Source organism: Convolutriloba macropyga, chromosome 7 (genome assembly GCF_964194025.1).
Source record: "Convolutriloba macropyga chromosome 7, txConMacr16.3, whole genome shotgun sequence".
NCBI lineage: Eukaryota > Metazoa > Xenacoelomorpha > Acoela > Convolutidae > Convolutriloba > Convolutriloba macropyga.
Window position 1 is genome coordinate 9,045,501 of NC_134474.1, and position 14,540 is coordinate 9,060,040.

The window sequence follows — 14,540 nt, forward strand, 5'->3', positions numbered from 1 at the left end:
ATCTTTTCTCCTTTTTTCCTGTTTTAGTCCAAATGTAAGCAAAAGGGGTTAATTTAGGCTATTATCTGGGCAATGTGCTGCCTGTTTTCCGTTTTCATTCTATTATAAAATTTTTTGTTATTGTCATTTTTCCGGTATTTTTTCTGCTTACAATAGTTGATTTTTTTCTAAAAGTTGGAGTACACGTGTGTCACCTTTTTTCAGCAATCAAAAGTTTTGTAACATAGCTTTATATTTTTATAAAATTTGTACTTTAAATTTTAATACCACAGAACTTTTGTCACTTTGTAACTGCACATTTTTCACTTTAAAAAGTTCTTATTTTTAATGTAGAATTGTTCTAATTTCTATTTTAATCTGTTGCATTTTGTTTTTTTTTCGCTTCCAGAACCTAATTCATTTTTTTTTTCAAAACTGGAAAACCAAATTTGGATGGAGAGGGGCTTGGAGCTTAATATACAAATCTTATTTTGGCAACTGCATCTTGTCCTTTATATTAGCTATGGCACAATTAAATCGAATATTTGTGATAAACTTGACGTTCACTCCAGAATAATAACTTTAGTTACAATTTAATGATAGCATTCACTCATAATAGGTCAGCTTGTAGTTAATAACTCCTCGCCATCAAGAAGTGATTTCTTAACATCCTTTCATCTTCTTCAGCAAGCTTTGTTCAGTCGATGCCCATGGGAGGGTACAGCGGGGGGGGGGGGGGGGGTTGGGGTCATTGAAATTAAATCAAGTAATGGTTTAGATCAAATTTGTGGCCTGAAAGATGTAAATGTTGGTTTTAATGATTGGGTAATCCCTGTTAATCCTCTTCTTAATTGAACACCTTGTGCAAATGTTGCCACAATCAATTCAACTCTACTATCCACGTAATGGCCCTTAGCTACAGTTCAACACTGAGGTCAAAAGTCCTTTTGTGAATCCTAAATCATTTAGAGAATTGAATCATTGTTGAACACTTTAAGCTTTGATCACATGCTCGTTATGAAAACATTTTAGAAAAGATTTGAAAAGCTAGAATTTTTTTTGCGAAAATTTTAATTTTTCTGAGAAGTTTCTGTTAATACAAACACATCCTTTTTACACCGATTTACCCAAAATAGCGATGACAAATCTATTTGAAAAAGTGGCTGTAATTTTTGGATGTTATGTGATTTATTATTTAATATTGATATCCATTGAATTTGCTCAAATTTGCTCTAAATTTGTTGCATGATCATTTTTGTTAATCCCTTCATAGTATAACAGAAACAATTCATTTGAATTGTAATATAGCAATTAAAAGATATACTTTCTCTGTAAAAATGCAGGAATGTAAAAATATAGCAATTATTAAACGACATGGGACATTGACGTAAACCATCGTTTTTTGTTTTGCGAATGAACAAATGTAATCATCCTCAAGATCATTGCAACTGTTATTTTGATTGACAATCTTGATATCCTTTTAGGATTTTAAAATATAATTTTAGACTCCTCTTATTATTTTAATTTAAAATTTCATACTGGACATCTTCTCAGAAGTTACTTGACTGATAGTATTCATTTCAGTTCTTTGAACTCAATTAATTGGTATATTTTTGCTAGGGGTATTCTAAGCTTCGGGAATGATACCAAAATTATATGAACACCTATTTTTTTTCAAATTTCTTGAGCATTTTGGATTTTGCATAATTGCCTAACATAATTCCTTTTAGACTAAAATTTTTTTCTAACGGAGAAATCTTAACTAACACATATAATTTTTTACTCCGTTGCAGTTATTAATTCGAAGCGGAAAATTCCTTCTGATACGATGGCTTCAGAATTGCCAATTAGTAGTTGTAATAATTACACTCTGAATCAGATAAACTTATTGCAAAATGTGACCTCAATCAAATTCTGACTCAGTACTAATAATTTTTATGAAACTGTGCCCTTCAGTAATGAATTGCTCTTCAGTACTGAATCAGAATTAGGTACGGGTGGGGTCAGTTTTTGCCCCAACATGTCCATAACGAAGTTCGCAGCTGTACAAGAGATGAACCGAATTAGGGTCATGGTGTGAACAGTGTAGTTGCTCACAGCACGGTGTGATTTTTGAGTATATAGTATTTATTATTCATCCTGCTTTTCTGAACACACACACGCCCAACCTATTTTACTCCACTCATAATTGTATCATCAATGGGCTTTGCAGTAGATTCTTGTTCTGCTCGACCCCCCCTATCCCTCCCCTCGTAACATAAAATCTGAACAACCAGCTTTTTGTTTAATTTCAAAGCTATGTTTTAAATAGCGGTATGGAATTACTCATCGTAATATCGGCCATGGCTGGTTTCATTTAGGTTTTACGAACCATTGCCAAAGCGAAAACATGCGTTGTGATTAAACATCATAATCATTTCCGAATAGTCATATTATTTTAGAATTAATGATCTTTTTCGTTTGCGGGGAGCTCTGAAACTGGGGGAGCGTAACGTATCGGGGGAGGGGGGCAAAAACGGAAAAACATTTGCGGGTACTTATTAATCAGAAATTGGGCACAATTCACGACGTTTTGGGTTCTGGTTCGGGTTTGATTGAAATTTGAGTTCACTTGTTTTGACATAATTTCTCTCAAGAGCAGGTTATTTTGAACTCAATTGGCATTTATGGTATGTATAACCAGTGCATATATTGCACTGCCGTTTTTTTCTTATCAGGCTATAACTGGATTGAAACATAGTCTATAGACCGAGTATACCCTTGGTTGAGAAAAAGGGATAATAATAAACTGTAGTGCCTTGCTTTTTGGAGCAGATTTTGCTGTAATGACTCTGGTTATACATATTATCACATACATTAACTTCACCAATCATAGACATGGAATTTGAAATTTTGAAATTATTGAGTAATTTTTGAAGTTTGCTCCCTGTTTAAGTTGGAAATGAGGACAGCAAGTTCAACATAAACCAGAGCACAGGTGAGGTATACGTACATGGTCAACTGGATAGAGAGAGGGCAACCAGGTACGAGTTGAAAATTGTGGCCACTGATGGGAAGTTCTCGGATGTCCAGGCAGTCAAGGTCATCATCACTGATGATAATGACAACCCGCCTCAGTGTACTCAGGTAAGTGCCCCCGCCACCTCTTCCACCCTGGGTAGAATTGGGTCGCCTATAACTGGTCTGTTTGTTCTAATTCAAGAACTCCAATATTTGTATATAATAATTTAATAACTAATCGCAGATACCTCTTATTGAAACCATTATCAATTCAAAAACGTTATTTACAAAGGAATCAACACATCAAAGACTAACACAGTTATTTTCTTCTCGCCTTTTAAAGTTTTTACACCTTTACACCTTTTAAAGTTCATGTGAAACAAAAATTTGATGCAAATGGAAAACAAAAAGTTCAGTAAAAACGAGCTTGTGTTGTGAAATTCAATCAAAAACGGGTAGTTTTCTTGTTATAGTGGTTGATTTACGAGTATAGTTTAGATGGCTCTTATTGAAATCACTGAGAACTGCTGGCGTTTATCGAGAACCAGGTTACGGCTCGGGATATTAAGTCAGAATTTCGAAGCGACCTCTGCAGATTCACGTAACCTTGCTTAAAACACACGATTTGCAGGTTTAAGTTGGAAAATGAGAAAAGTTGTTGAAAGTTGTCGGAAAACTTCTGGCTATGTATATAAGAACTTCTGGTTGCAAAAGAGGTTTGGCCGAAGGAATTTTTATTTCTGATTGCAAAAGAGGTTTGGTCGAGAGAATTTTTATTTCTTGGCTTGCTATTTCTTTCTATTTCTTGCTATTTCGAGGCAACTTTGGTTGCATTGGCTCTTTATCAACTTTTATTATTCTACTAACTTTTGCAAAAACGAGATAGAAAAGAATAGAGTCCCCCGCTGGAAAATTGTAATTGCATTTTCAGTATTTTCGCGTTCAATTAGCCTAATAAATGAAAGCTTAAATGAAATTCTTGCTGTACTTTTAAGCACTTGTTAAGACTATATACTAAGAGCAAAAACAGTTAGACCACAACAGATAAAACTTTTCAAATGACCATAGATGTATTGGAGATATTTGTGATTACTAAGCTGATTTATACCTTTCGCACGTTTTAGGCTGCATTCAATTCAAGTAAAAGATTTTATTTTTAGTAGTACTATAGTTACAAAATACGCCAAACATTTTGTATTTTAATTTCTCAAAATAAAATAGATTGACACGAAATAGATAGACACGATATATAATTGGCTACCGGTGTAATTGCTAGTAATGGTATAGACAGTTTGAAGCTAACGTTTTTAGCGTCAAAATAATTTTGCGCCTTCTTGCCCCTCTAATTAATAATTTCAACTTCAAATTGAGCAGAGAATGTCAAATTTCTAAAATTTGCAAGCATCGTAGTGCGTAAAATTTTGTTCACTGCTATAATTTCCTTGATTTTAATTGGTGCAATGAAGGAGGCTAATCTTAAAGACGTTATTCTTAAAAAATGCCGCTTTTAATAATGCTCATATGCGAAAACAGCAATTTCTTTGTTCAATAAAACTATTTTCAACGTTATTTCCTTGTAAAAAATTGTTGCCGTCCCTACGGTTTTGTTTTTGATGTTTTGTTGTTGCATAAAGTAGTTGTTTAAATTGTTCTATTTTTTATTCAACCACCTCGACTGTTGTTGTGCCTTTTATTGGAATATTTATTTCTGCGGAGTAAACTGTCTCAACTTAGCCTATTTGTCTTTAAAACGTATGAATTTCTACTATTTTAGTAGTTGTTGTTTTTTGTTGCTATTTTGGGAATTGGACTGTTGCGAAGTGTTGAAATTGATCCAATAAGTTACCCGGACTTACGTGTCATAGTATTTCAGCGCTGATGAAGACATTATCAATAACAAGCATTACTGAACCATTATATAATCGGTTCAAAGTCTAAATTCAGACTACCCAGAGTGCAAACAGACTGACTTATGCCGAGCCAGTATATATATCGCCCTCCGACTGCGATATATCTGGCCAGTAATTTCTGCAGTATAACCAGTTTTCAGAATGTACATAGTTATTACAGACTTTACAAAATTTTGATTTCGGAAAATTTAGAATGGCTGCTCTCATAGCTGAAGTTAATGTTATTGATGGCTATTGAACAATGTTTTTAAGGCAATTTTTTCAATTTAGTTTATTTTTATGCAAAAATTTTGCTCTACAGATTTGTCTTTTCGGATTTTTTTTCGCCTTTTTTATTTGTTGGAGTTTTGCGTGATCTAACCTTTCCGCATTCCCAATTATTAGTGATTGAATCCATTTAGTGACAGTCTATATGCGACAAATTTTCTTTTAGTTTTCCGACTTAAATCATTTCAGTTTTGTATGATGAGTTGCAATGTCATAACTCGAAGTCCCTTAGTAAATTGGTTGCCCATCTCCTGTTAAAGCAGGGTGCAGAAGCTTAAAGAAGTTAGGAAAATACCCTTCACCATATCTGACGAAAATATGGCCACATTAAACGTAAGTGATGCCTCATTGGTTTCTTGGACTGTATATGAAACTATCAACGGAACATGGGATTAAGCCAAGTAAGAATGATAAAAACATGTATGTAATACCAGCGGCTGGTTGGTTATCGGACAATAGAATGTAAAAATCAGAAGAAATCAGTTGGGTATTATGGCATTGGGTAAAATCTCAGGTAACCAAGCTGGAAATTTCAATAATTTCCAATCTTATTTGATATTATTTTCCTTCCAAATTTATGTTTTAGGACGCGGTACGTTATAGAATTAACTTAAATACTTCAAATGCATGCCTAATAGTAAATTTCATAAATTTCAATTAGCTTCAGTTCTTTGTTGCTTTTTACGTCAATGTGCTGCCAGCGAAGACCTGTTTTTTATGCTTTGTGTTCTTTGAGTTTAGATAGTTTAGTCAGAGAAGATTTAAACTGGTTTACAATTCACTTCGAACCCAAAGCGTACGTGTTTTATTACCACTTGTGTATTAACTATGTAAGGATATGTCTTGAAAAACTAGGGAGCGCGTGAAGTACTGGGTGCCAATTATAAATGAAAATTGTGTACCTCATTACACTATATGGGCACACTTTTATTGGGTCTTTCCCATTGTAGTCCCCGCACCAGCTTAGAGGTAATAATGTATAGCCCCCATCGTGGTAAACATGCCTTAATGGGGGGGGGGTGGGTGGGGGGTTGGAGGGAGTATAATGGGAAAGACTCCAATTCTTAACTATGTAATGACACGTGTTATATAAAACTATGGAGTATATAACGTACTGTTGTGTGGCAATGAGGGAAAAGATCCATTTGCTCATTTGCTATCTCAATTGTTACCTCAATATTTGACCTATCGATCATTTCAATTAGATTTCCATATCAGTGTATCTAAAATGTTGCGTATGTACATAGGATCCGAAGGAGATCAAAATATCGGAAGACACTCCTGTTCACACTCCCATCTTCGACTACAGCTCCAACGTTGTGGACATCGATGCAGGTCTCTATAGTCGGATCACATTTTCAATCGTTATTGCGGACGGGGCAGAAACGCCCCCGTTTTCAATAAACCCGGACACTGGCGTCCTCAAGGTCTCGGATACGTTGGACCGGGAATCTGAGGACCAGTACGACTTGTGGATCCGGGCTACTGATGGCGGTGGGTTATTTTGCACGATTAAACTTCGAGTTATTCTCCTGGACTGCAACGATAACGCGCCTCGGTTCCTTGGACATTCGGAAGCCGCAGTTGTCGGGACTTATAACATCAAACAATTGATAACCAAAGTCAGAGCCATTGACATTGATCTAAAAGAGAACAAAACGGTAGAGTATCGGCTGATTGATTCCGCTAACGCGAGATTCGTCATCGATCCCGGATCCGGAATGATTTCATTAGCCAGACTTCTGGACGAATCGACGGAGCAGTACATCTTAACAGTCGAGGCGTATGATCAGGGTTCTCCTCAGCTCTCTAGCAGAACTGAGTTGACGATCATTGTCGGAAGTTCGAAAGATAACCCTCCTCAATTCGAGCAGTCGGTGTATCAGGTGTTCGTGTCGGAGGCGGCAGATATCGGGGCGCAGGTGATGTCAGTTTTGGCGGTTGCGTCAGATGAGAGTGAACAATACCCAATCTCCTATTCGATTGTCAATGGCAATGATCAGAAAATTTTCAGCATGAACAGCTCAAATGGTATGTTTTTAAACATCTTTTCTTGGAAATTTCAAGAAATGTTTAGATCTAGATCCAAAGCCAGAAAATTTTTCGATCCTTTTTTCATCATGGTCATGGTCACATAAGTTTTCAAGAAAAAGAAAATTTTGCTGGCCATAGAGAGGCTCGAACTCTCGACCCTCGCGTTATTAGCACGATGCTCTAACCGACTGAGCTATACGGCCTTGAGCACAGTTCAGTACTGAGCTATACGGCCTTGATCACAGGTCAATAAATTGCTCATTAATCCGGGTTTAATTTTCCTTGTATTTTCTAACTCTACCTCTAATTTAGGCTAAACAAGGACGGATCTTTTCCGTTTGTGCCCCCCCCCCCCCCCCCAGTACGTTATGCGCCCCCCAGTTACAGAGCACGTGCCATTACATAGTTAATCATTATGTAAAATATGGCACGTGCGTCTGGGGGGTGCAAATAATATGCGCCCACTAAGCTGGGGGGGGGGGGGGGCACAAACGGAAAAGATCCACAAGGACAATTGCAAATTACCGACTTTTGACATATCTATTGACTTCTAGTTTCTTATTTTTTCTAAGATCCTTCCCCAAGCTTAGTTGAAACATAATAGGGCCGGTCATACTTTTTTCCACCCACTGCAATTTAGATGCCATCACAACTGGTAGATAAATTGTAGACGAAATGTACAGTTTAATATAGAAAGTTATATAAACCTTTCTGTTGAGTAGAATCATAATTATTTCTTTCTGAGGTTGCTTGGGGTAGAGGGAAAAAAATAAATGTGACTATTTTTTTCTTTCAGGAAATTAAAAATCACGCGCTTTTTCTTCGTGTTGAATTAAAACTTCTTAATTATCATAAACAAGGTTTTCCTTTTTTGGTCATTGTTTATCATTGTGCGCTGAAAAGCAAATAAAGTTGGCCATAGAGAGGCTCGAACTCTCGACCCTCGCGTTATTAGCACGATGCTCTAACCGACTGAGCTATACGGCCCTAACGTAAATAAGCGTCTATGTCGTCAGTTGATTAATCCGGGTATTCTGTTCATTCTCTAGCTTACTCTTTATTTAATTAACTTATGGCAACAGAGAGTCGCCAGTTTTTGACATTTCTAATTTGTTTCATATAGAACCTCCCAAAATAAGCACGATGCTGTAACCAACTGAGCTTTAATGTGGTGATTTGCTTAATTTGTTCTTGCTTGCTTTAATTAAGCGAGTGTGCTGAAATATTGTGATTTGATTTATTGCTCTCAGACAAAGTTTGTAGCAATTATATTAGTCATGTCGGTCTTTTTTATGCGATTTTCCGCTTGACCAATTTTTTGTCTGACGTATTTGACTTTTCGTCCTCAAAAACGGGATAAACAGGTAGCGCCCAGTGGGCATTAAGTGCTCTTAGAGCCTTTCTGCTCACTGGTCTTCAAGTATGCGATTCACAGAATCTGTTTTAGAGACTTATACTTTTGGTGCGAATGGTGGTTCTTAGAGATTGAGTCTCTCCCCCTGTTGCCTTCCCCCCACTGTTGCCACCCCATCAGCCCCCCGGTGCACCCCCCCCCCCCGGTTGCGCTCACTTACGCCCCTTCAATTAAGCTAAAGCTAGCCTCACTAAACGGTACCTAGCTACTGACGAGGCCGACCTCTCGCCGGTCGTTTGAGAGCAATTCGCCCGACGCTAGTCGGTTATGTTAAATACTTTTTTCTCCATGTTCAATCTATACCCTATATATTGATTGCATGGCGATTAATAGGAGTCACGTGTTTGAGCGCACGAAATACCATGTTTAAGCGATGAGCTCGATTTAGAAGCCTCTGGGAGACTTGTGGTTAGAAATTTCATAAGCGCATTTTGTTTTGTCCCCACAGTTTTTAAGCGCTTGAGTCTGGTGTCTTTTTGAGAGGTTTTCGTTATGTTTTTTTAATAATATGGGAACTTGGGTGAATGGTTAATGTATTTGGCTAGAAAGCTGGTTGTTGCTGGGTGGAATCTGATCAACCATATTGTTTTTACTAGCTCTCTCTCTCTCTCTCTCTCTTTCTCTCTCTCTCTCTCTCTCTCCCTCTCCCTCTTTCTATCTGTCCATCTTCTTGTCGCTCTCCACGTTTCTTCCCTTCGCTTTTTTTGTTCTCCCGCACTCTCTTTCTTTAGTTTTTTTTCTATTCATCTTTTGTCATTCATTTTTGCTCCAGTCGTTCTATCTATCTCCAATTTTTTAAATGCTATATATCAATTGGATGACAAATGGTTAATAAGTGTCCTATGTTTAAGAGTTCTTGAATAGCAAGCTTATACGAAACTTATGAATAGCATGCTTTTTTATTTTAGAGGCTTCTAGGAGAAGTATGATTAAGACTTTATTCTGGACATGTGTAATGTTGTGCATGAAGTTTTCGAGCGCTCAAGTTTTGTATTTTTTGAGAAGTTTTCTTTATAGTTTATTTACTAATGGTTAGCTCATGTAACTGCAAATTTGGTTGTAATAGGATTGAATCTGATTAAGGAAAGTGTTTTTGGCTCTCTTTTTCTCTTTCTCTCTCACAGTTTATTTCATTCTGTTTTCTCGTTCTCTTTAACTTTAACTCTCTTTTTTTTTCAATTTTGTTTGTCTTGTTTTAATTGTTAATTCTACGGCAATAGAGCAAAAATTCTAAGTTTTCTCGATTAATCAACCTCCGGTAACTCTCTAGTGCGTTGGGTTACATAATGACTGTAAAAATTGAACAAGGATAAAAAGAGTATGAATCAACTCAACAATGTTACGGCCTCAAATAAATTAAATTTTTGTTCAATTTTTTCTGTAATTAGGAAACCCAAAGCAATAGGGATTCACCGACTGCCGACTTGTCTAAGATATTTATAATCTCCTTTAAACGAGAGCAATATTTAGTTTTTCGTCGTTACAAAGTATCTTAGTTATGTTTTCATTGGGGAATTCAGAATGACACTTGTAGATTGGCATTTGTGTTCTTGTAAAATTTAAAAAACCACACAGCCATTAGTGTTACAGTTTGTCCGTTGTCACGCCGACAATCCAATTGAATTTTTTTCGATAACTGGGAGCACTTTGTCAAGGCAGGCAATTTAATGATTTGTTTTACAGAACTTGCAACGCCTTTGCTAGATTTTGTGATGCTAACTTATTATGAGAAACCTTGACATGTCTTCATAAGATCTCAGTGAAATAGTCCATTTCTTGAAAAACAAGCAAAAAATATTTCTTGTTGGCGCATATATTTGTTACTTTTTCTCACCAAGAATCTTATCAAGATATTTCAAGTTTTGTTTCACCGAATGAGCAGAATAAATTCGTTGTCATTAATTTTGCTTTCTTCGTAAACGCATCGGAACAGCATTATCGGCCACATTTGTCTGTTCTCAGCTGCCTTGGGTGGGGGGGGGGGGTGGTACACAAAGGGAAAAGATACCATTGATTCAGGAATGATTGTGTTGAACGAGAGACTGGACTTTGAGAGAGTGAGGAGCTACGAACTGGACGTGTATGCGATCCAGCTGAACGACTTCAGGAAGCCTCTCTCTGACAAATGCAGTGTGTTGGTGAATGTGACAGATGCGAATGACAATGCACCCTACTTCCCACAGAGTATCATTGAGAGGGATATTCCTGAGGATACACAACATGGGGTGTCTGTATATGTGGTAAGTGTCTGTGCTTGTGGTTCCAACATAATATTTTTGAGTCTTTTACTGTATTAACCCCGACCTGGATTCCAATTCTGACTTTTTTCGAAGGTGGGTCATAGGCGAGTAGGTGAATTATGTTAACTTTTTCAGGCACAAGCTCTGGACATGGACTTCAACACTACTTTGAGATATCACATGGTGACCAAGACTACCAACTTCCACATTGCTCAAGATACTGGAGTCATTGTAGTCGACAGTGCACTGGATTATGAACAGGTACTAGAAGATCAACACATTCAACCCCCCCCCCCCCGGGGGGGAAACAACAGTTCCACGTTTTCATTTACACTTTTCGACTTATTTAAAGCAACAAATTCCCGAGACAATATTTCGGAGGTGAAATTGGTTTTTTAAATGCATTTAGAAAGCAAACGTCAGTTTCAATGTGGCTGATTGTTCTCATACGAATTCCTTGAAACTCGTGTTTCGAAAGCATAAGTATGCGTAATCCTCAAAATATTAAGTTGTGGTAAGTATTGATTGCTCTCGAAAAAAATTTAATGCAATTATTGTATTCATGTCTGATTTCCACTTGTCAGTTTTAACTTTTCAGTTGACTTTTTTGCTTTTGATTTCTTGAAATTATAGCCCCCATTATGTTATGTTTATTATGATGGGGGCTGTACTTTATATGCCCATACTAAATTGAAGTGAGTCTATAATGGGAAATAACCCGCAAAAAATCAAAGAAATCAGAAAAAGAGCAAAAAATCAAAGAAATCAGAAAAAGAAGTGACAATTTATTAATAGCTCTCGAACTAAATTTGAAGGCAGTTATTGTTATTAATAGCCGCCGTCAGCCTCTCAACGGCTATTATTTAGTCGCTCTCTTTTTTTAAATTCGCTTTACCTTTTGATCACGTTTTTCGTTTCACATAAGTCACGATTTTCACGTTTGACTTCTGACTTTCCTCCCTCACTGTTTCAACTGAATGGATTTTAGATTTTTCCCGCATTGAATTGCGTAATTTAGTGAATACTGTCAAAGTCAAAAGAGCAAAATCAAAAGAAACGGGGATAAACTTATAAAGCCCTGTCATTATGTCATGGTGCATTAAGTTATCAAAGTTCTTTAAAGTGATTGCTAGCTGGCATTAGTATTATGCTTAATAGCGTTCAGTTTAGAAGCTGAATTAAGAGTAATTTTAGAATCTAACCGAAGATGTACAGTTTCCACGCCAAATAAGAACACTTTGAAATTTCGAAAAATTTGGTCAGTTATTTTCTGTTTAAATCCCAATATGCGTCAGGCGGATCAACGGCGGTTTTTTTCCGGCAATTTGCGGGCTATGTTTGTGTCTTTTTTTAAGCAAAATTTTTGCTTGAATGTTTTTTATATCATCATACTTGACTTCCTGATTTTGCGTGATCTAAATTATTCTCTCATTTAGAGTTTTAGGCAGAGGAACTTAAGGGCAGTTTAATTAAAGTCAAATTAAAGTGCTCGTAAATTTATTTCATTAAAGTTCATTAAAATGGTCTCAATCATTAAAAGAAAAACTCCAATAACATCATTAATAATCCCTCATTGAAGTAAGTCATTGACCTCCCTAAAGCCTGGATACAATTGGATCAACCCCTGTCTGTCGTTCGAGAGCAATTCATCCGACATTCGTCGGTTATGTTGGATTTTTGGTTACACTTATGTTGTCTTTTTAATTGCTCTCAAACGAAGTTTGTAGCAATTATATTAGTCCTGTCGGTCTTTTTTTTATTATTGCATACAAAACATGATAGGGATATAATTTTTCTTCTTTAATTTTTCGAGGAAGATTTTGTTGGTGGCATTAGCCAGCCCTTTAAATTAGTTTTGTGTTTGTTGACTTCGTAAAGCATTTACTAACAATTCTTTTTATCACTACCTTCCTCGTCCTGGGCACATCAATTGTTTTCTCATTAACACATTCATCCTTTTTATGAGAACCGGAATTCATTGTCTCACCCAGGATCTGTTTTCTCTTCTCTTTTGAACTGCTGTATCTCTCCCTTTCTTCAGTTTCTTTATTTTTCGTTTTTTCTGTTTTGTGATCTTCTATATCTGCTCCTCAAGTGTTTTCTCTAACTGTGATTCTTTCGTTTTGCACTCAAATTTTTGCTTTTTGCGCTTGCTCACTATCTAGCTGTTCTTAAACTTTCTCTCTCATGATTTGGGCTTCTTTCTTTTTGCTGTCCCCTTTTAATTCATTCTATCGCTTTCAATGTTTCTTGCGTTCTTCCTCTCGTCCGTTCTCTTTTTCCTCCTTTCTCTCTCTCCCTCTCTCTCTCTCTCTCTCTTTTTTTCTCGGTTGTTTACTGGCTTCTTCTTTTCTTTTTATTTGTCTGTTTTTGATTCAATTTTTTTTCCTCTCGTTTTTCATACGGTGGATTCCTGATGTTCGTATGGTTTCTGTAGCATTGTATTCTTTCTGTTTTTTCCTCTCTCATCAATTTCGATTTTACTTTTTTTCCGTTAATTCCTATTTTTTGGTTTTCGCTCCCGTTGGCCTTTTCTCAGACTCGCTGTTTTCAGCTGTTTTCCTTCTCTGCTTTCAACCTTCTTTTTTTCTGTCTTTTGGGTTTTTTTCGTATTTTTAAATCTTTTTGCGATCCGACTCATTATATATCTCTGCTGCTAACGATCTCTCTCTCTCTTTCTCTCCCCTTTTATAGCTCATTCTATCTATTTTGATTTTTTAATGCTCTGTGAGAACGTCTATTACTCTCAACTTGCATAAAACCTTTAAGAAGTTTTAGAGTGAATGCTATCTGGTAATAGTATTAAGCTTAGTAACATTAGTAAGCTATTGATATAATTGATTGGGTTATAGCTGTTTTTGAAGAGTTTATCTTGAATTTTTAATCGTATTGGCTCTTTAATTATACTGGCTCTTTAATTTGTTCCTTTCTGGCTTTTTAAAGGGTTGCTTGATTTTTAGAAAATTTAGTTCCTCGGCAGTATCCTGGCTCAGATTTTTTAATTGGCTGTAACCTGGCCAATTTTAATTTAAAGTGGAAGGTTTCTGTTTTGCAATTATAATTTATCTCATATCTTGTTATTATAGATGCGTGTAACTGTATTGCTGTAAGCTGAGTGTAGCTACATGCTGTATTCCTTGTCTTTACGATTGGTAGAGGAGTATTTGTATTCTACAGGTTTATCAACCGGTCGAAGAGGTGTGTTGGGATTCTGCAGGTTTTTTTTTTAGCTGAAACAAGTATTTTCATGACTTGAACTTTTGACTCCTTTCTTTTAAACTTCCGTTTCTAACACTGAATTTTAACAGTTGCTTAGTTACTAATGCATAGTTATGATGAACTGCAAGCTATACTCAAGGTGAAAAGACCAGTTTGAGAAGTGTTCTTCGCATAACTGTCCATTCTGACTATTCATCTACAGGCATTGTATTCAACCACAGATAAATTTAGGTAAGGTTATGTCGGTTATTATTTTGCACGACTCCGATATTCAACCATATATGTTTTTCATTGTAATGAAACTGCTAGATCCCTAATATAAAGGTCCGCAGAGTGAATTTCAACAACTTTTTTAATTTGTCACTTAAAGTTGTTTAGATTGCTTTTTGAATGGCGTGGCTATTTCTTATTTAACTTTTTCAGCCTCTCATTGCCTGACAAATGTCAACAATTCTCATTAATTTTAATTTAAAGTTG

General features: G+C 36.3%; 1 protein-coding gene and 2 non-coding genes across 3 annotated transcripts in view; 1 reads left to right on the top strand and 2 right to left on the bottom strand.

Moving 5' to 3' along the window:
* The window catches only part of LOC142342933 (protocadherin Fat 1-like), a 191,100-nt gene that overhangs the window by 89,935 nt on the left and 86,625 nt on the right, over positions 1-14,540 (top strand). The window contains exons 30-33 of the mRNA XM_075394612.1: positions 2,915-3,105; positions 6,404-7,187; positions 10,624-10,844; positions 10,980-11,105. Of these exons, the coding sequence (XP_075250727.1) occupies positions 2,915-3,105; positions 6,404-7,187; positions 10,624-10,844; positions 10,980-11,105 (1,322 nt within the window). The remainder of the gene's footprint in view (positions 1-2,914; positions 3,106-6,403; positions 7,188-10,623; positions 10,845-10,979; positions 11,106-14,540) is intronic.
* On the bottom strand, positions 7,320-7,393 carry Trnai-aau (transfer RNA isoleucine (anticodon AAU)). The gene has a single exon. It is a non-coding gene; the product is annotated as a tRNA-Ile (tRNA).
* On the bottom strand, positions 8,104-8,177 carry Trnai-aau (transfer RNA isoleucine (anticodon AAU)). The gene has a single exon. It is a non-coding gene; the product is annotated as a tRNA-Ile (tRNA).